At 33.5% G+C, this 19,987-nt stretch overlaps 1 protein-coding gene across 2 annotated transcripts in view; it reads left to right on the plus strand.

The window, feature by feature from the left end:
• The window catches only part of CNTN5 (contactin 5), a 1,359,165-nt gene that overhangs the window by 1,221,871 nt on the left and 117,307 nt on the right, over positions 1–19,987 (plus strand). For both annotated transcript variants that reach the window (XM_045080322.1, XM_045080321.1), the window contains one exon: positions 16,304–16,424. In XM_045080322.1, coding sequence (XP_044936257.1) covers positions 16,304–16,424 — 121 coding nt within the window. The remainder of the gene's footprint in view (positions 1–16,303; positions 16,425–19,987) is intronic.

A 19,987-nucleotide genomic window follows, 5' to 3' on the forward strand; every position in this document is an offset into this window, starting at 1 on the left:
AGTAATTATTATAATCTTAATACATGAAATCAAAGGGACTTGAAAAGTCAATTCAACTGAATGGCTTAATATACCAGAAGATTCATTCAAATTCAATTCAAATAAGCTCTAGTCAAATCTGAAGATCTGAACAACAGTTATAAAATGTTATCTTCCATGTGTCTAGAAATTCTTAACCAGCCATTGAAGTCTCATCTATTATCGCATGTTTTACATATACTATGTCATCAATGTTACCCACCAGTAGTTCTAATTTTTTTAAAGATTTTATTTATTTATTTGAGAGAGAGAGAGTTCACATCACAGGGGAGATGCAGAGGTAGAGGGAGAAGCAGACTCTCTGCTAGCTCTATGACCTGAGCCCAAGAGAGCCACTTAATCAACCAAGCCACCCAGACGCCCCCCACTACTATTTATTAATGTTAAAAGCAAGGTAGTATGCTTTTGAGGTTTGAATGTAGCTGCCAGCGTTTACACAATTATGCTGGATTGAGCAACATGGAGAGCAGATAATACCAAGACAATATTGAAGCAGTTTTCCTAAGATTAAATATGCAAAGACACTTTTTAAAGAATATATGGAGAGCTATGGATCACATGAAGATGAACATAACACAGCTATAGATGCTAACATACAACCATAGTGCTAGACCAGTCTGACATTGAGCAAAAGAAAATATGAGGACTCTGTTAACAGATGCCTTGAGAAGGCATACCTAGTTAAGCCTGTTAATATCCTAATATACTTCTTATATTTTCCTCTGTCTTATTGTGATCTTATACAAATTATATATGTTCAGGAATATTTTTATTAGTTTTTAAATTAAAACATATTTTAAATCTTTGTTCTGTGTCCCATTACTCTTATTCAAAATTGCTGAAAATTCTTCATGCTATTTGATATATATCTCATTCATTCTTTTCAATAGGTAGGTATATTATAGTCCACAGTAGAGTATACCTCAATTTATTTAGCCATTTCCCTATTAATAAATATTAACTTTGTTTTCTGTTTTGAGACATATATGAAGAATGATACAGGAAACATTTCTAACCCTCTGTATCTATATATGTTAATAATTTTCTTTCTATGGCATAGATTTCCAAGAATGAATTGCAGAGTAAAATAATAAACTATTTTTATTTTAAATAGATGCTTCAGAATTTTCACAGTAATGATAGGATTTCAAATTATGCTACTCGACATCATTATATAATAAAATATTGGTAGATCAGGTTGGAAGAGGGTTTCAAGAGTTTTTGATGTGGGCCCAGCTTTGTCCCTACTTAGCTGTATTACACTGGATGAGTAATGTCACCTCTCTGAGTCTTCATCTTCAAAGTTAAAATTTAGAGTCAATGACTCCTAATGATCTACCTAATTTTGAGGTTCTGTGATTTTCAAAGACCAAAATCCAAAAACGTCTCCAGATATGGTATCCAATAACAGTGAAATAATTTTTTAAAATGTTAATGCACATTAACCATTTTTTCAGGAGGGAACATTGATAGCTTCAAAAATCACATTTTCCTTTTTAAATATTGCATACCTAATCGATTAATGGAAGATACCTCAAACTCTACTGATGTTCTTAGAATCAGACAAATCTTTATGCTTAAAGAGTTCCAAAACGGAAAAATAATCTCAAATCTGAATTTTTTGCTATGGCTAAGAATATATTTATATGTGTATAATACTTTGACACAAAATTGAAATTTCCTCTAAAGCTAAATAAAGATTTCCTCTAAAAGCAACAATAATCTTAGAAAATGGAACAATGTCCTTTTTTCTTGAAAAGGGATCAACATGTCTTATTTTTTTTACTAGCATAAACGCACACATACATACACACACACGAAGACACATATAATGAAAAATATAAGCCCTAGTAACATTAAATCTTAGAACAAAATATATATGCATATATGATTATTGGTTTTTCTATCAGTTCACAGGTGTGAAGTTTTGAAGAGTCTTGTAAATATTCCTTGAAATATCAGAAGCGGTATAATATAGCTAAAGAAGAGAGATAAGTAGGAAAATATGATGATTTTTAAGATTTTGAGTAAACTCTGATTTTTATATGTTAAGTAAGTACAAATCCTTATTATTAAAAATGAGTTTTCTGTGATAAAATGTCTTGGCTAGCTTTCAAAATGTCAGTTGAATTTGACTGAGTCCTCGACCTTGAACTTTTCATACTTGGCTTTTGATTGATACATTTACTCAATTTGACCTTTTCTTTTAACAGAACTATTCTTCTGTTTGAATCTTCATTGAAAGATTGCTGTTGTAGCTCACAGTCTAAGCAATAGTTTGAACAGTTAGTCTTTTCTGACATTGATGTGTTTAAATTCCCTAAATTCTAAGTATTTTTGATGTGATGAGAAGAATCTTCATGACTGTGAAGGACAGTACTTAAACAGATTGCTTTCTTTTACAGTGAAGTATTTTTCAGTCAGAATCTTGTTCGTAAACATTAGTAACTATCAAATTAAGCTAGGAAAAGAATAGTAGTTGTTCATGAAGCCAATAGTTGAAATAATACAGCTGCTTATTGAAGATTATACTTATTAAAATACTTAATAATATTACAAATAGGATATGAATACCTGAAAAATTTGAATTTTGAAGGAAAACTTGAAACAGCTATGTATTTAACTGGCAAATTCATCTTTAGAAATTCTTATATAAAATTAATTACTCCATTTGGAATATTATATTTTTGCAACAAGTTTAGGTTTAAAGTTTCTCCACTCTTCTTGCTCATTTTTTCTTTCAAACTGTCAACATATTCCATAGCAATCATTTCATAACAAGCCATATTTTTCCAATATATGTGAAGAGGCTTCTATGTGCCAGACACTGGGCTAGACACTGGATATAGTGAATTGAATATCATCTGTATTTTTTTTATAAACATATATTTTTATCCCCAGGGGTACAGGTCTGTGAATCACCAGGTTTACACACTTCACAGCACTCACCAAAGCACATACCCTCCCCAATGTCCATAATCCCACCCCCTTCTCCCAAACCCCCTCCCCCCAGCAACCCTCAGTTTGTTTTGTGAGATTAAGAGTCACTTATGGTTTGTCTCCCTCCCAATCCCATCTTGTTTCATTGATTCTTCTCCTACCCACTTAAGCCCCCATGTTGCATCACCACTTCCTCATATCAGGGAGATCACATGATAGTTGTCTTTCTCTGCTTGACTTATTTCGCTAAGCATGATACGCTCTAGTTCCATCCATGTTGTCGCAAATGGCAAGATTTCATTTCTTTTGTTGAAAATAGAACTGCCCTATGACCCAGCAATTGCACTATTGGGTATTTACCCTAAAGATACAAACGTAGTGATCCAAAGGGGCACGTGCACCTGAATGTTTATAGCAGCAATGTCCACAATAGCCAAACTATGGAAAGAACCTAGATGTCCATCAACAGATGAATGGATCAAGAAGATGTGGTATATATACACAATGGAATACTATGCAGCCATCATCTGTATTTTTTTTAAATGAATTCCAATTATGGTTGATACTCACAAGATCAGAATATAGTTAAAAAGGCTTTTAGGGTGATATTTACTCAGTGGATTTAAAGGTCTTTTCTTTTTTCCATCCATTTATAGCTCAAGAATATGAAATAAAAATTAAGCTTATTTTTCAAACCATCAAGTTCTGGGTTTGAAATATTTCCTCTAACTTCTCCCTGGGGATGATCTTTTTTTAGCTCAAGTCACTTCTCTTATATATTATCACAGGTAACTAAAAGAAGTCAGGCAGTTAATACTTTTAATACTCATTTTCCTTATAAATCATCTTAATTCAATCCATAATTTCATTAGGAACTTTTTTGTATCTTCCACATTACCACAGGCAATGGCTTTGCTAATTTTTCTGCCAGTTCATAATCAAATACGTTTGTTCCAGCCTCCATTTGTCATCTTCTCAATGTTTTCCCGGCCTCCACCAAGTTTCTTTGGGTTCATCCCTGTCTTGGACTGGGGGTCTGTTTACTGTGGAAAAATATTCTAGTATAAACAAAAGGTCTTATGCCCACATACCTTGGTCTTTACCTTAAGACATGCTTTTCTTGTAGCACCCTGTATTGATGTCTGCCAAGGCCATTTCTTATTCTGCTAGTCTCATACCATTTGGTGAGACTGGAGATGAGAAGTGTTTTATTTTTGAATCTATAGTTCTGGCTCCTTCAGATTTCCTTAGTATTCTGCTTCAAAATGAGTGATTCTCTCTTTTTGGTTCATTTTTCTGTATTCATACCTTACTTTATATAGCTAAAAGTAACCTGTTGGTACTTTTAGTTTTCTTCCTAAAAATAGTTCCTTAAGCAATTTCAAAGTGTGTTCACTTTGAATAATGTGTGTTGTTCACATCATCTCAGATGACTGTATTGCCTAACTTTTCCACCACTGCATGATGTTTCATCTTCTCTTCAGTGTCCTATAATAGTTTCCTCACTGCTTTTCAAGTCTTTATCACTAGTCTCCTTGAGATCCTCCCAGCTGCCATTAATATTGTCCTCATGGCCTCTGAAAATAACCCCAAAGCCAATGCCACATGTTTAGACTTGAGTTACAACAGCACCCACTTATAGGTACAAAATTATTTTATGTTATTCACTGTTGTACAACGAGGCACTCCAAAACTTAGTGTTATAAACAGACAACTATTTAGTGCTGCTCACCATTTTGTGGGTCAGGATATCAGGAATTTGCTGTTACTTAACAGCAAGGATGACCTGAAACCGAAGGATGACTTGAATCTTTTCCACAATGGCTGAGCCTTCAGCTAGGGTAGTCAAGTGGCTGGAGATGGTCTGCTTGGGTCAGTATATACTACATTCCTTAAACCTCCATTCTGGCTGTTAGATGGATTCCCAGTTCTGCCAGGGCTAGAATGCCCAAGATGATTTTATTTTATATTTTTGTCTTACAAGTCTGGTGGCTGGGTTAGAATGGTTAGAACTTGGAATTTCTGGATTTCTTTCTCCATGAAATCTCTCCACATAAATAGCTTAACCTTTTTATGTAGGATGACAGCATCAGGAGAGTCTGACTTTTTAAATGATAGCTGGTTTTCCCCAGGGGAATTAAAAAAAAAAAAAAGTTCCAGGGGGTCTAGGAAGAAGTTGCACATCTTTTTATGATATTGCCACAGAATTTCCAAGACATCATTTCTTCCTATTCTATTAAATCAAAAAGTCACTGATACCAGACCAGATTTGGGGACTATGAAATTAGAATTTACCTCTCAATAGAACAAGTAGAAAAATCTATGTGAACATCTTTAATCTACCACAGTAAACAAGAGGCTAAGTCCTAGGCCTAGTAAGTTCTTTGAGCAACATTATATGGAAAAGGTGTCACCACAAAGCATAGAAAACACCAGTGTAGTATAAAATAGATTGTGAGAGTTTTGATACAGTAAGTATCATGGTTAACCATATTAAAATAGAGTAGGTCTCACATGGACTCAGTGAAAATTTTAAACACCAATTAATTCAATTTCTTGCTGAAAGAGAAAAGGAATAATTAATGGGAAAGAATAAACACTAGCAGGGCAGAAGTGAAGAGAATCTCAAGATATTAAATTTAATTCATATATGGAGCATTAAAGCTTTATTCCAATTATTCACTGATATTGTACTTTTGAGAGATGTTGGGGATCCAAAGGCAGGAGTAGAATCCATGCCCCAGGAGGAGTAATAGTTAAGATCATAAACAAATGGGTCATTAACCAATGACAGGGAAAAGAGAGAAACAGAAACAGTAGATTAGATCAGGTAGATCTCTTCTGGTTTAGTCTTCTAGATGCAGTATTAATCTCCCTGGCCTTCCCCATTATGCCAGAGACCCAGGATGATAAGTTAATTGCATCTAAGTGACCTAAGTAAAATAAAAAGATGCAAACAAAGTGGCCTCATTCCAGACTCATTCCTAAAGTTTTGTGTGAAAATAATGAAACAGAGTGATCAACCATATGCCTGACATTTTAAGACTTTATAACAATATCAGTTCAATGCTAGTCCTAACTGATGAGTGGGATGAGAACTACTATAGTCTCTCTGCCTGGGATTTGCTGATTTTGGGGAAAGCATAGAAATCCCACAGATGGCTATCCGATCACTCTTCCCATAACCAGAATGGGACTAGACTTGCATGCAGATATTGACTATGTTGCAGTATAAAATCAGTAGCAGAATGAAACTAAATTTATTCTGTATGTGATGGTATAACAAAATAGTGTTGATCTTACAGGATAAATCGAGAATATTGTGAGACTAGAAAAAAGAACAGAAACATTGATGTAAAAAAAAAAAGAACAGAAGCATTGATGTATCAGTAAAATATTGATCTGTCTAAATTCTGAACTTTGAAGTCAAGTGTTGTCAATTCTCCTTCAACTAAAGATGCAACAGTATAAACTGTCAATGGCTTTTTTTTTTAAGTCATTTGTGGTTCACATATTGACGATTCTCCCAATGCTGGATTAATAGTCACAGAAAGGTGAAAAAGCCATGAACAAATGAGGTTGATGGGTCATATGTATTATCAGAAAGATGATTATGATATTTTAAAGGGAGATATAACATTTCATGTCTAGATATTGCAGATGAAAGACAGTCATAAAAGAATGAGCTCTCAGAATATTTCTGTAGTTTATTTGGAAAGCTAATTTCTAATACTTTCATGGTTGTTACTATAAAATGAAAACATTTTATTTTGACACACCTGCCAAATTTTGCTTTAATACTGTTGAATCAAATTGACTACAGGTCTAAGCAAAATAAGGATTAGTTTTACAGGCAGAATAGTAGAATAAAAGTAGTCTTGATGAGAGTCAGGTGCCCAAAGCTCTTCTATCTTCTCACTTAACTTGCCCTTGAACAAGTCACCTACACCTTTTAGCCCTCAGTTTTCTCAACTGCTGTAGGAATTGGTTAACCAATGATTTTTTAACTGTCTTTACATGCTAATATTGGTATATTTTGCAGTGATTTTTTAAAAAAGATTTTATTTATTTATTTATTTGAGAGAGAAAGCAGGTGGAGCAACTCCAGGGACAAGCAGACTCTGCTAGTGTGGAACCTGATGAGGAGCATGATCTCATGACCCTGCCATCATCAACTGAGCCAAAATCAAGAGTCTGATGCTCGACTGACTGAGTCACCCAGACACCCAGCAAAGCTTTTTTTATACTATTTACTACTTTAACATATCACATTGTATTATAGCTAGTTTTCTGCCACTCACACTGCATTGTGAGTTTCTCAAAGGTATAATTTTTCTTTTATCTTGTAGCCTGTGCAGTTCAGATACGACAGATTTTATCTCTTGTAACAACTCCAGTCAACTGAAGCTCTCTGTTGAACAGGATGAATAGGTTAGGTCAAAGCTCAGGCATATTAACTATGAGTAAGGAAGGGTATACTTTCAAATGTGCCAAGTATTTGCAATTTCCTATTTAGACAAAATAGATACTCTAACAAATGATAAGTGAATGAATGAATAATTTTATAATGGTACATGTGCCATGAGCTCTCATAAAATAAAATATATACCTACTATAAAGTTTTACAATTCTGGAGCTTTCCTAGTGGTCATGCCATTGCTAGTTGTTTACAAAGCACATATTAGTGCATGAATGAACAAAATGTTTCCTGACTATTTCTTTGTCCTTATGTAACATCAATGAGAGGTAATTTAAGAAGCATAAGCTCAGTGAGTGATAGTTAAAATTATTCCATTACTAGACAATGGTGTAATTTAGAGAAAAAACATTTATTCTCTATCTTGATTATTAACAACTTTTTACATCACTGAATTTTTAATTAAAGACTTAAGAAGATGTAATTTCTTCTATTTCTATTTTTTAATGCAACATACATTGAGAAAAAGCTCGAGTCAACATAGAGTAGAAAAGAAGATACAAGGATATCTGGGTAGCTTAGTAGGTAGAGCATGCAAATCTTGTTCTTGGGCTTATGAATCTGAGCCCCCATTGGGAGAAAGGTTTACTTTTTTTTTTTTTAATTTTTTTCAAATATTTTATTTATTTATTTGAGAGAGAGAGAAAGAGAGAATGAGTGAGGAGAGGTGGGAGAGAGGGAGACAATCCTAAGCAGAATCCATGCTTGGTGAGAAGCCCCAGGTAGGGCTTAATGTCATGACTCTGAGTTCATGATTCAAGACAAACGCTCAACTGATTGAACCACGCAGGCTGCCCTAGAATTCACTTTGAAAAAGAAAGATACAAACATTAAGGTAGAGAAAATATAGACATTGTACAATTTATAAAGAGATGTATGCCTGCTCCTTCGTATTTATTCCAAAGAGCACCACCTCACAGAATATGTGCATGTACTCCAGGAGACCACAGGCAATATCAGTGTGGCTTGGAGTGTTCATATACAGAACTCCACACTGAGAAGAGTCTTGTGCTTGGTGTAGTGCTTCACTTGACACCAATTTGACATTCTTAATCATTTTTGAACAAGGGGATCTGTGTTTTCACTTTACAGTGGGGTGCATAAATTATGTAATCAGTCCTAGTGGTCAGTTAAGTCTTTTAAAAAATAATAATAATAATAATAAGATTTTTAAAAGTCTTTAACATAGGAGGTAGGATATGGAGACTTTCGCAGTTACTGAGGAACCACTTGAGGAAAGATGCAGAGAGTATATTTTCCATTATAGTGAGAGACAAGGTAGGTTGAGTCCAGCCTTAAATGCTCATTAAGAAGTTGGGCCACCTTATAGGCCGTAAGTAAAGATAGACAGTAAAGATTTTGTAATCGTAAATAAAATTAGTCTTAAAGAAGGACAGATCTAGCAATGGTATGCCAGATGGGTAAGGGCAAGAGACAGGGGATAACATGGAGGATATAAGTAGCTGGTTTGAAAACTACTATTAGAAACCTAAATTTAGAAATCAGTATTCATGAGATGATTGTTACTACTATATGAAGCACACAGAAAGAGAAAATATCTTTCTTTGGATCCAGAGTATTGTACTTATCAGGTAACATACCTATTTCTCTTATTCACATTTATTTCAAACCTAGCTGCAAATATGAGGAAAGATACTCCACACTCTCTTCTTGTGTTTTTTTTTTTTCAATCAAACTTACATTAAACTAGACATTCAAGTGCAGAGTCTATATATATATATATATATATATATATATATATATATATATATAAAACAAAGTTTAGCATAGCCCACAGAAATAAATATCAGTTGAATTAATCAGAGATAATTGCATAAACAATAAAAGGAGGATATAACAGATTAACAGATTTTCTTAGCAGATATATAAGGTAAACTTTAGCAACAGTTGGAAGGAGTCAAGAGTAAGTTCAAGAAAGTATAGACTGATAACCTATATGACTTTGTCTATTTCATGCCTCTTTTAACTTAGAGGTGCTAGATTAGTATAGAAATGACACTATCAGCATTAGGGCTTATTTAAGTCTATCAAGGCAACTTATAACAGAATACCATAAAATGGGTGGCTTATGCACAACAGAAATTTATTTCTCACAATTTTGGAGTCTGGGAAGTCCAAAATCAAGGCACTGACAGATTCAGTCTGGTGACAGATGGTCATCTTCTCATTGTATCTTCACATGATAGAAGGGGTAAGAGAACACTTTAGGGTCTCTTTTATAATGGCACTACTCCCACTCATACTATACCACCCAAACACCTCACCTCCAAATACCACATCATATTGGAGATTAGATTTCAATATGTGAATTGGGTGTGGGGGGGCTGGGGTCCACATACAGTGTATAGCATGATCCTTTTATCTTGATCATTTATGTCAATCATAAATAAAGGAATGCCCTTTTACCTGATTGCTTGGGAAAAGAGAGTCAATGCACATATGTTCAGACCAAAGACATTTTTCAAGAATTAGGGAATAAACTCACCACCTAAGTCTGACATTGACTGACATATTAAATATCACATTCTCCAGCCCTATATGTCTACTTGGGAAAGGAGGAACACTAATGTGATATACACATCACTTTGTCATTCATTCATTATTCTTCATATATCCAATTTTATCATTGAGGAAATAAATATGACTTGACATTTTTATTTTTAAATTTGTTATACTAAAATTTAATTGTAACTTGTCTTGTATATTCTTGCTTTGAGCTGCTTCCTAATGTCTAATCTTCATTTTAACCAAGATAGTGGACCTATTCCATGAATTTATGACTTTGTGCTTATAATGCTAAGTGATCCAGCTTGGGTATCTGGCTATTCCGAGTTCATCAAAGAGTTTCAACTCATTCATCTTTAACTTATGTCATCAAGTAAAGCTTTTTTTGCATTTTTCTTAATACTTAAAAGTATATTATTTGAATGGGTATTGGAAATTAAATACCAAATTCATAGTAATGGGATATGAGAGCCATTTTTACCTATTTTTAGTCTTCACTTGTTGGATTCACTGACTATTTCATCATTTTAGACATAAATATTTTTGTCAAATAGTATTTTGTCTAGTATTTTTTCACTAGTAGCAATTAATTTTTCTATTTCAGGCATGCAATTTAATATCAGCTTTCTTTAAAAATATAATAAAACCCATACCATCATGAATGTAAACCCTATTATATAAAGGCTTAAGGGAAAAAAATGGGAAATAATATATATTTTTCTCTTTATAACTTATCATGATAGGGTATTTGAAACAAATCATCCTCAAGGAAAAAGAAATACTATGCCAGGGAAATCTGTTAAATATTCAAGAGTTTATGCCAATAACATTGATAATATCTAATAATCCATGTCTCATACCTGACACCTAGTTATTTTTTATGTTAGAAAATATTTTTAAAACCACATCACACAGAATTTATATGCTATCTTACTTTTGCTTTGTAGAGAAGAATGTATGTCTCTGCAAATGTAGAGAAGATTTGTATGTCTGTTAGGGGATAGGAGTGCTGGAAATACCCTATGTGAGCCCCTTGAGAAAATTAAATAAACCCTAAAGGAAGGCACAGAAACTGCCATCCCCATAGGCTTCTGACTGAGCCATTCAGCATGAGCCCTGTTTACAAGAATACTCAATTTAAGCTATCTTGTTTAGATGATTCATTCCTTGAACATTCTCAGAGTGCTTAGTATGTGCACAGAAATCTGCTAAATCCTGCTGAAAAAAAAATGCTTTAAGAGTATTATACACTTTTGAAGCATTTCCCAATAGTTCATGTATGTATGTACGTATGTACTTTGTTTCACTTGATTTCCCTCATGAAAGAGACAGTGCAGTTGTTATTATTCCAATAGAGTGAGTCTCCCAGAGTTGTAGGGCCAGGAAATTGCTAAACTAAGGCTAGAATTGAGGTCTTCTTATTCTGAATGCAGTAGTTTCCTTATAAGAGAGTAAGAGAGGAGATTTTACACACACACACACACACACACACACACACATATATGTATGTATGAGATTATAGAGAGGCGATTATATACATTATATATATAAAATATATTCAGAAGACCTGAATATATTTTATATATATAATGTATATAATCGCCTCTCTATAATCTCATACATATATATATATATATGTATTCAGAAGACCTGAATATATTATATATATATATAATGTATATAATCGCCTCTCTATAATCTCATACATATATATATGATCTCCTCTCTTACTCTTACATATATATAATGTATATAATGTATATTACATATATAATGTGTATATATATATAATCTCCTCTCTTACTCTTACATTATATATAATGTATATAATCTCCTCTCTATAATCTCATATATATATAAAGCCAGAAAATATATATATAAAACCAGATAGATAGATAGACAGATAGATATCTATATATATAAAACCAGAAAATTTACTATATCTATGGAAAATATTGATAGACATTTGTTGAAGGAGTGAATACCAATTAAAGATTTGTCTCATTTAAGAGTGTAATTATAGTTCCCTTTAACAGATAACATATATCAAAAACTTATTATGTGCCAAATATTGCTATGGGCTTAACTTGCATTATCACATTGCTGCTGTGAGAGAAGTTCTACATGATACAGGAATTCCCCAACTTAAAAATTTAATAAGTGGCAAATAATACATTATATGCTAATAAAAAAATTATAAATGGGAGAGCAGGAATTCACACAATTCTGTGTCTTCCTAAAATCTGTATATATTCTTTAGGTACCCTTTCCCATTGTCTTTTCCCACAATCTTTTTCTCATTTCCCATCCTAACTTCTTTGAAAGCAAAAAAGAGGGGAGAGAAGAGTTATGTCAGACACAGAGAAGGAAGAAAGCAAGTCATTCGTGCATTTTTGTCAGCTCACCCAGTGATCATTGGCTACTTTAGCACCAAGCTCAGTTCTGAGACTGTCTATAGTAGACCTTGGGGGTGACTTCCAAGAATGTCAGGTGCTATTTCAGAGACATGAGCAAAATGCTTTTGAAGCATAACTAAACAATGGTAGAACTAATGAAGCCTAGTCCAGAAAATCCAGGAAGGCTTTACCAAGGAGAAAGCATTTGAGCTGTCCAAAAGTATTTTCTCAGGGAAAGAAAGAATAAAGAGCATCTGCAATAGAACAACAGGCAGAATTATGGGAAGTAGTCCCATTGATGAGAAAATTTCAGAGTAAGTTTATAGAAGCACAGGATTCTGTCATAGGAGGCAGTATCATGTTCTGAGGAGCCTTCTATATTGGAGTGAGGAGATTAGACTTTATCTGCAAGGTAATAGGAGCCAGCAAACACTTTGAACAGTAAAGTTATATGTTCTTCCATTTCTTAGGAAATCTAGCAGTCTTATGTTGGATGAACAGGACATTTAGTCAATGTGAAAGCCAATAAAGAGTTGGACTTGAGTAGAAAGATGACAGTTCCTGTTTTATTTCAAAACCATAAATAAAAATTAACGATAATCTAGCAACTGCTCTAGTGAGACTTTGTGACCAAGAGATGTAAATGACTTAGCCATGTTACTGCTCTCATAGGTGGTGAACATATAGCTTCTTTCTTTGTTCTTTTTTTATTGAAGTACAGTTAATATACAATGTTACACTAGTTTCCAGTATACAATATAGTGACTTGAGTAGTCTTTGCATTGTGCTATGCCCATCACAAATCTAACAGCCTATTTCATAAAGAGTCTTCATTTTATTCAACCATTCAACAAATATTTATTGAGCTCCCTCTATGTGGCATGCACCATGCTAGGTGCACAATGCTTGGAGCATTATGTTAAGTACTGGTTATGGGGAAGTTCATTTGCAGCAACATGTAACTCTATTTATTCATAAAGCCAGAAAAGCAGCAAAGAAAAGACGGGATATAAAGTAAGTGTCAAACAAACAAAAAAAGAGAAACTAACTCCTAAGACAGAAAAAGTGAAAATGAGGTTTAAGCTTAAGAAAGCAAGCATCTGTTGTTAAGTAACCATTTCATTAAAAGTGCACTAAATTGTGGAGGTTTTCTCTCAAGAACTGCATACTGTGGACCAAGATTAAGTATAATGGGTTCCCACATGAGTTCTTCTCATTACTTCTCTTGAAAGATCAGTGAATCTACTGAACGGGTGATTTAGGTTTAGTGTTCACAATCCGTTCATTTTACTTTTAATCTCCCCTGTTTAGAATTGTAAAAATGTAACATAGGTATAATCCAAAAGAGAAGGGATGAGGCCAAAATGAGACTATTTCAACTCCTCAGATAGTCTTGACATTGACAGAAATGCAATGAGCTGCAGATTTTTTATTCCTGATAGATGGTGATGTAGTTTCAGGCAGTTAATAAAGTATTGCACACTAGTAATTGCAGGAACCGAGTAAAGGACAGCATAGGAAAGATAATCTATACCTCACCCTCCTGAATTCCTTGAATCTTTTTGTTATTTTCAGTGAAGACTCATCTTAATCCAATTACGTTTTTCTTTTACTATAATTCAGCAGAGAGGACAGAGGTTTGAGGACTTTTATCCAGGACAAAAAGAAATCAATAATTTGGGAAGAAAAAGTTCTGGAAAATAAGACAATCAATTATTTAATCCTAAGAATGTGATTTTTATCATTTATCATTTATCACATTTTTATCACATTTTTTATCACATTTTTCAAAAATGTGAGCCTGAAAAATGACTTATAATTATATTTTCCACTGTTTAACTACCCCAGCCAGTCTGTTATATGAGAAAAATAGACAAGACAATAAAAAAACAACAAAACAAAAATCAGCAAGCACAGTCTTTCATAAGCATTATTTCTGGAAATAATAAAGTCCCTTCTGATTTTTTGGACCTCTCCTTGAATTTTCCATTAGTCATGGGCCCCATTCTGAGTTCAGAGTGTGCCTATTGATTCCTGATTAATTTGAATACCCTATTAGGACAGTTTCTTTGAAATCCAAGGGGAAAAAGAAATTTTCACACCTAAGATGGACCCATACCACATAAAGTGGTAAATATATCAAAGCTAACTTGTAAGTATTAGGTTATGTTAATTTGAAAGTGAATTATAGCTTATAATTTGCTTTTGTTTTCCATATTAAATAAGAGTTTTAAAGTATAAATTTCCTCTTCAGATTTGAATGAAATAAACACTTAGTCCAGTATTGATGAGAAAATTAATTTAAGAGTACCAACTTATCCTAAGGAAATTAGTGGCATAGGACATTCTCTGGATAAATATTACATTCTTTGAAATAATTGCTATGACATTTTAATGCATTCTCAACATGAAACCTTCCCTTGTAAATGACTAAACCAGAGTACGTCTTAACAATTATTTCATGAGAGAAAACTTCAATACTCTTAGAGTTACTATCATAAGACTAATGTAAAGAAGGAAAAAAAAAACAGAAGTGAAATACCAGAAAGAAGTGGTTTAAAACAGTACAGGGTTAAGCATTTCATTTAAATAAATACACACAATTTGAGAGGCCAAAACTTCAATGATTTCACAAAATTTTCCAATAAACTCTAAAGAAAGAGAAAAGAGTCCAAAGAATTTCCAGAAATTCCTCTAACTTTTATGATTTTTGTATGACCCATTGGTCTATATCAAAATAAATGCAAGCAACTAAACTCAAATAATTATTGGAATACTGCCCTCTAAGTAGACAAATGCACCTTTTTTTTAAGGTAATTCACCTATTCCATAAAAAAGAAAAGATCTCTAATTTGAAGTGCTTCTCTTTGGCTTGCATTAAACATCCTTTCATATGCTCAACAACTGTTAAAGAGAAGTGTTGAGTTTTTTGAAAATGTTATTTCAAACTGTATGCATCTGTGTTCATTCCAGCCAATTGTTTTTGATTGCAACATGAAAACTGAAGAGTATATTAGAGTTTTGCTATATCATTATCTGAAAAAATACCTTATGAGTTGTGGATTCCAAATATTTGGATGTTCACACTCACACATAAAAATCTGTCTTTTCGGATAGAGTAAATGAAAGCCAAGATTAAGTAATGAAAGCCTGCACCCAACATTCTAATGTTTACGATCATCACTAATCCCATGAACTGATATATCTAGAAGACATTTTCCCTGGTACTTATTGATCTCTTTAACTGCAGTTGTTCTTCAACTACGTTCTAATCATCTTGCTCCCAACAAAAACCAAGTGTTTTGAACATCCTTTGTGTTTTATAACTACATTGATTAACAGAAATTCAGGCTGACCTTACTCCCTGATGGTGGTGGTTATGGGAGGAATAAATCTTTGTTAAGTAAAGGCACATGGCTTTGGGACCAGCAATCTTTCACCTGTGCACTCTCATCCTGTTGTCTACAGTGTACTTACAAAAGCAATCATTTAATAAAGTGGCACAAGATAATCTTTTAAGTGCTATTTTCTCATAATTTCCACAATTTGCTATTCCTTTCAAAACTATTGTCTTGCCACTGTATAGGCCTCTCTCAGAATGTCAAAGCAATAATTTTGGCTCACTGATTATTTTTCCTTTCCTTTTAAATATAGGATGTTTATGGATATTTAAATATTTCTTAAATATGGTAGCTGCTAAATCATTATATAAAATATTAAATGTTCAAATTCTTTATTAGCAATTGTTGAAAACATAACTTCCATGTCTTTCTTAAAATAGGGCATGTTTGATTTCTGTATTGTTGTCATATAAATTGTAAGGACAAAAATAGGCCCTATGACTGAATGTACAAAATTCCCCTTAAACCACCTTGAACTAGGCAGATTTGCAACATTTTAAACTGGCACTTCATCCCTCTTTCAGCAAGCATCCTCTGCAGATTTAATGATCAGGAACATCCTTCTGATGCATGCTGGGAGATATGGCTGCAGGGTACAGACCACAGCAGACAGTGTGTCAGATGAGGCAGAACTTCTGGTTAGGGGTGAGTATGCTAATAGTGCAGTCTGAAGACATGATCACCATAAATTATCATACAAAGGAATTTAAATGCATGGACTTTGAGCACATCAGGACTGTGCATTTTACTTTCAATTTTACAATATATGTCATTTTTGCTTAACCTTTTGTCTTTGAAAAATTACATGGAAAACTGCTTCTTAGTAACAGACAAAACCTACAGATCCAACTGCAGGGTCTAAAACACCTTTAGTAGTAAGTGGTCACTTAGTGTTTCACCAACTTAATGCCAAACAAATTTTAAACAGTTGAGTCACAGATACTTGGACTACAGAGATAAAATTTGTTTGTGTGTTGATGTGTTTTTCAAATGCAAAGCTAATGGAACCCCTAGGCATTTTTTTTCCCTCCACTAACTTCTAAATTCTGCTTCCCCAAACAGGAAAACAGCACGCCTAATACGATGGCGTTTGCAACTGTTCAGTGACAGAGACTTTTTAAGTATGAAAATATCAAACAGAGTCTGTGCATAAATGACAGTTAAGTGGTTTCCACTATGAACTGGGCTGCCAAATTCTGCAACCTTATAAAGTTACATCTTATTTGAATTAAGTAAATGACTGTAGCACAAATTTCTTTTAGCACATTATTCCCCAGTATGGGAAATGTAGCTCCTAGCATGCAAATTCTTTCTCTCTTTCCTTCCTCCCTCTCTTCCTTCCTCCCTCCCTCCATCCCTCACTTTTTTCTTTCCTTCTCTCCTCCCTTCCATTCTTCCTTCCTTCCTTCCCTCCTCTCTCTCCCTTCCTTCCTTTCTCTTCTTTTCTTCTTTCTTGTTTTTTTTTTAGCTTGAGATACAATATACCTACAGAAAATTCCACAAAATATTTGTGTACAGGTGTATAACTCAGTGAAAAATCAAATGTGAAAACACCATGAAACTAAATTCAAGACAACAGCTAGAACATTACCAGAATCTCTCCTACTGTCCCTCCTTTTTTTGATTTTAAACAATTACATTTGAGTGATGTGAGTATTGTATGCTAAGATTCCTTGCATGATCTCTGCAAATAAAATTCACAATCCATAGCAAAAACTTGTATTTTAGATTTGTCTTTTACCTACGTGAAGTGTTTTCCAATCATAGTTTTTAAGAATTCATTAATATAAAAAAATCTTGAGTAGGAAACATAAGGCATATAGTAAGTTTTATCATCTCTTTGTTTTAGTGGTATGTATTATCAAAGGTTTATTGATTTTTGCTAGTGCATCCATTATTGATCCAAGTAAAATATTGTTTTGATACTAGTGTGTATCTGAGTGAGTGGCATTTTGTTCAGTTTTTGATGTGTGTGTGTTCCATTCCAAAGGTTATTTGAACTTTTCTCTGAATTTATATCAAGAATGTGTATCTCTATTACCCTTTTACAAAACAACAACCTTTTAAAGTGCTCATCCTCATGGTATCCCATTTAGATGAAAATTTTTCCTTTATGCCTTTTGAAGTTATAAGGTTCATGGAATTGCAAACCCCATATTGCAGTCAAATTTATGGAAAATTGCTTTCTTCTGTTGTTGTGGTCTATTTTAGATTATGTGTATTTATTGTGTAGCACTTGACTAGTAATTTAGAATGATGCTCCTAAAATTGGAGCTTTCTAAATGGATAACACAATTTAGAGGCTGATAACAAGAAACTAGGTATTTTTATAGGGTTATAAGGAGCAAATTTAAACCAACATTCTGCTTTGTAAGTAAAATTAAACTCAACAGAGTTTAGAACATAATTCAGGTTCAGCTTTTTGTGTTCTGCTCTTTTAGCCTTTGGCTTTATGCCTAGGAGAAGACAAAAATGCATAAATGTTAAAATTACACTCAAAAGAAATTTCAAGCAAGTTTCTATTGTCTGAATATTCATGTAACATTCAACTCAAGCTTTCGTTCAAAATGAGTTCGATCAAGTCACCTATATTTTATTACATAGTTGCTTTACTTCTCTAAAATTAGTAAAAATAACTTGCCTCTTCTCCCTGGTTGGTCTTAGACAGATTTAAAAACTTAACTAGGGGTTTTGGTTCTTCCTTTTTTATTTTTACTATTTATGTTAACAGCTCCTGGTAATTTAAGGAACTTGGATGCTTGACTTTTGCAGTTTCTCATGTTGAGTTGTGAAATAAAACTCAAAATAGTTTTACCCTGCTGTTCTTTCTCCCATTCCCATTCATTGATTTAAAAAGCTGGGAAATTCTAATAGTACAAGCCACAGGACCAAAGTCGAGCATTTAAATGGAGTTTTTCTAATGATGGCTACAGTTAGAGCACCAGAATCCTTAAAGTGCATTTATTCAAGTATATGTCACATAAAAATGGGAAGAGCAAAGACAATTCCTCATACATCTTCCTATAGAATACCATCAATGGATTGTCTCAGCAGTTCACTTCGCTCAGTGTTGGGTATGAGGAACATTCTTGGGTGGCTAGGGATAAGTTTCTATAACCCTGTTCTATTTTAGTGGGGATTTAGATTAAATCTGTGTTCCTCAAGATTGATAGAAGCTACTTTTTTATCATCCCCTTTCCCATTAAATATAGTCTTTGAAATACTTTTGTACCTCTTATCAAGTCCTGAAATTTTCTCCAAGCCTCTTAGGAACATCAGATTGGAGCTCAGGTGTGTAGCCTTAAGACCTTGTCAATGCCTGCTTAAAATCTGAGTGTTCCTAACTAGTAATGTCTCCCGCTTCTCTACCCATTCACTATTTTAAAGCTATATTTCCCCAAAATGCTTGTTTCCACTGATTCTTCATTTTGCTTGTGAAAGTCAGTTCTATTATTCACCTTTTTTCCACTATTTTTGTCATCCTCCAAAAATTGAATTTTCCTTTAATTATCTGAAGCATAAAATCATTTGCTCTTGTATATTTAATATTCAGTGAACCAGCATTATCACAGCACCACAAATAATTTGGAGAGCCACAACAGAAGTAACAAATATGTTAAAATAACTGATTTTGCTGAAATACAAAGAGAAGTTCAAGCCACACCTGGACATCTGTGCACAATTTAAGTCACTTATTCAAGTGTGCTATAGCAACAAAACAGAAAGTAGGGCTAGATGATGTTATGGGAACCTCTTTACAGATAGATAGAACTGTATTATGTTTCTAGGGCAAAGGAGATTGATCATTAAGAGTAACACGGGAGGATACAAGATCTGTAAAGAACCGATACTCCCAAGCAATATGAGAGTTTGTCAAACACAATATTAAAACTCCAGAGAACGGAGTGTTATTTTTTTGTTATTTTATTTTATAAAAATGAATATTAGAAATATGTTTCCCCAAGCTAATATAAGAGCAGGAAATTATCATGGTTTAAAGAATAAAATGTGTTTAGCAGTAACTGGGATCAGAGCAAGAGTTTTATTTACTCCACACAGGGACAGAAGAGTTTAAAAATTCACTTCTTCATTAAATTTTATATCCATATTACTCTGTTTATTAATATAAAACAGTAGTTCAAGAACTCTTGGGATAGCCAAAGAATAATCAATAATCTTTTGGCTCCTCCTAAATGCATACCTTATAT

This window comes from Mustela putorius, unplaced genomic scaffold (genome assembly GCF_011764305.1).
Source record: "Mustela putorius furo isolate JIRA1106 unplaced genomic scaffold, ASM1176430v1.1 tig00000460_pilon_pilon_pilon, whole genome shotgun sequence".
NCBI classification, from domain to species: domain Eukaryota; kingdom Metazoa; phylum Chordata; class Mammalia; order Carnivora; family Mustelidae; genus Mustela; species Mustela putorius.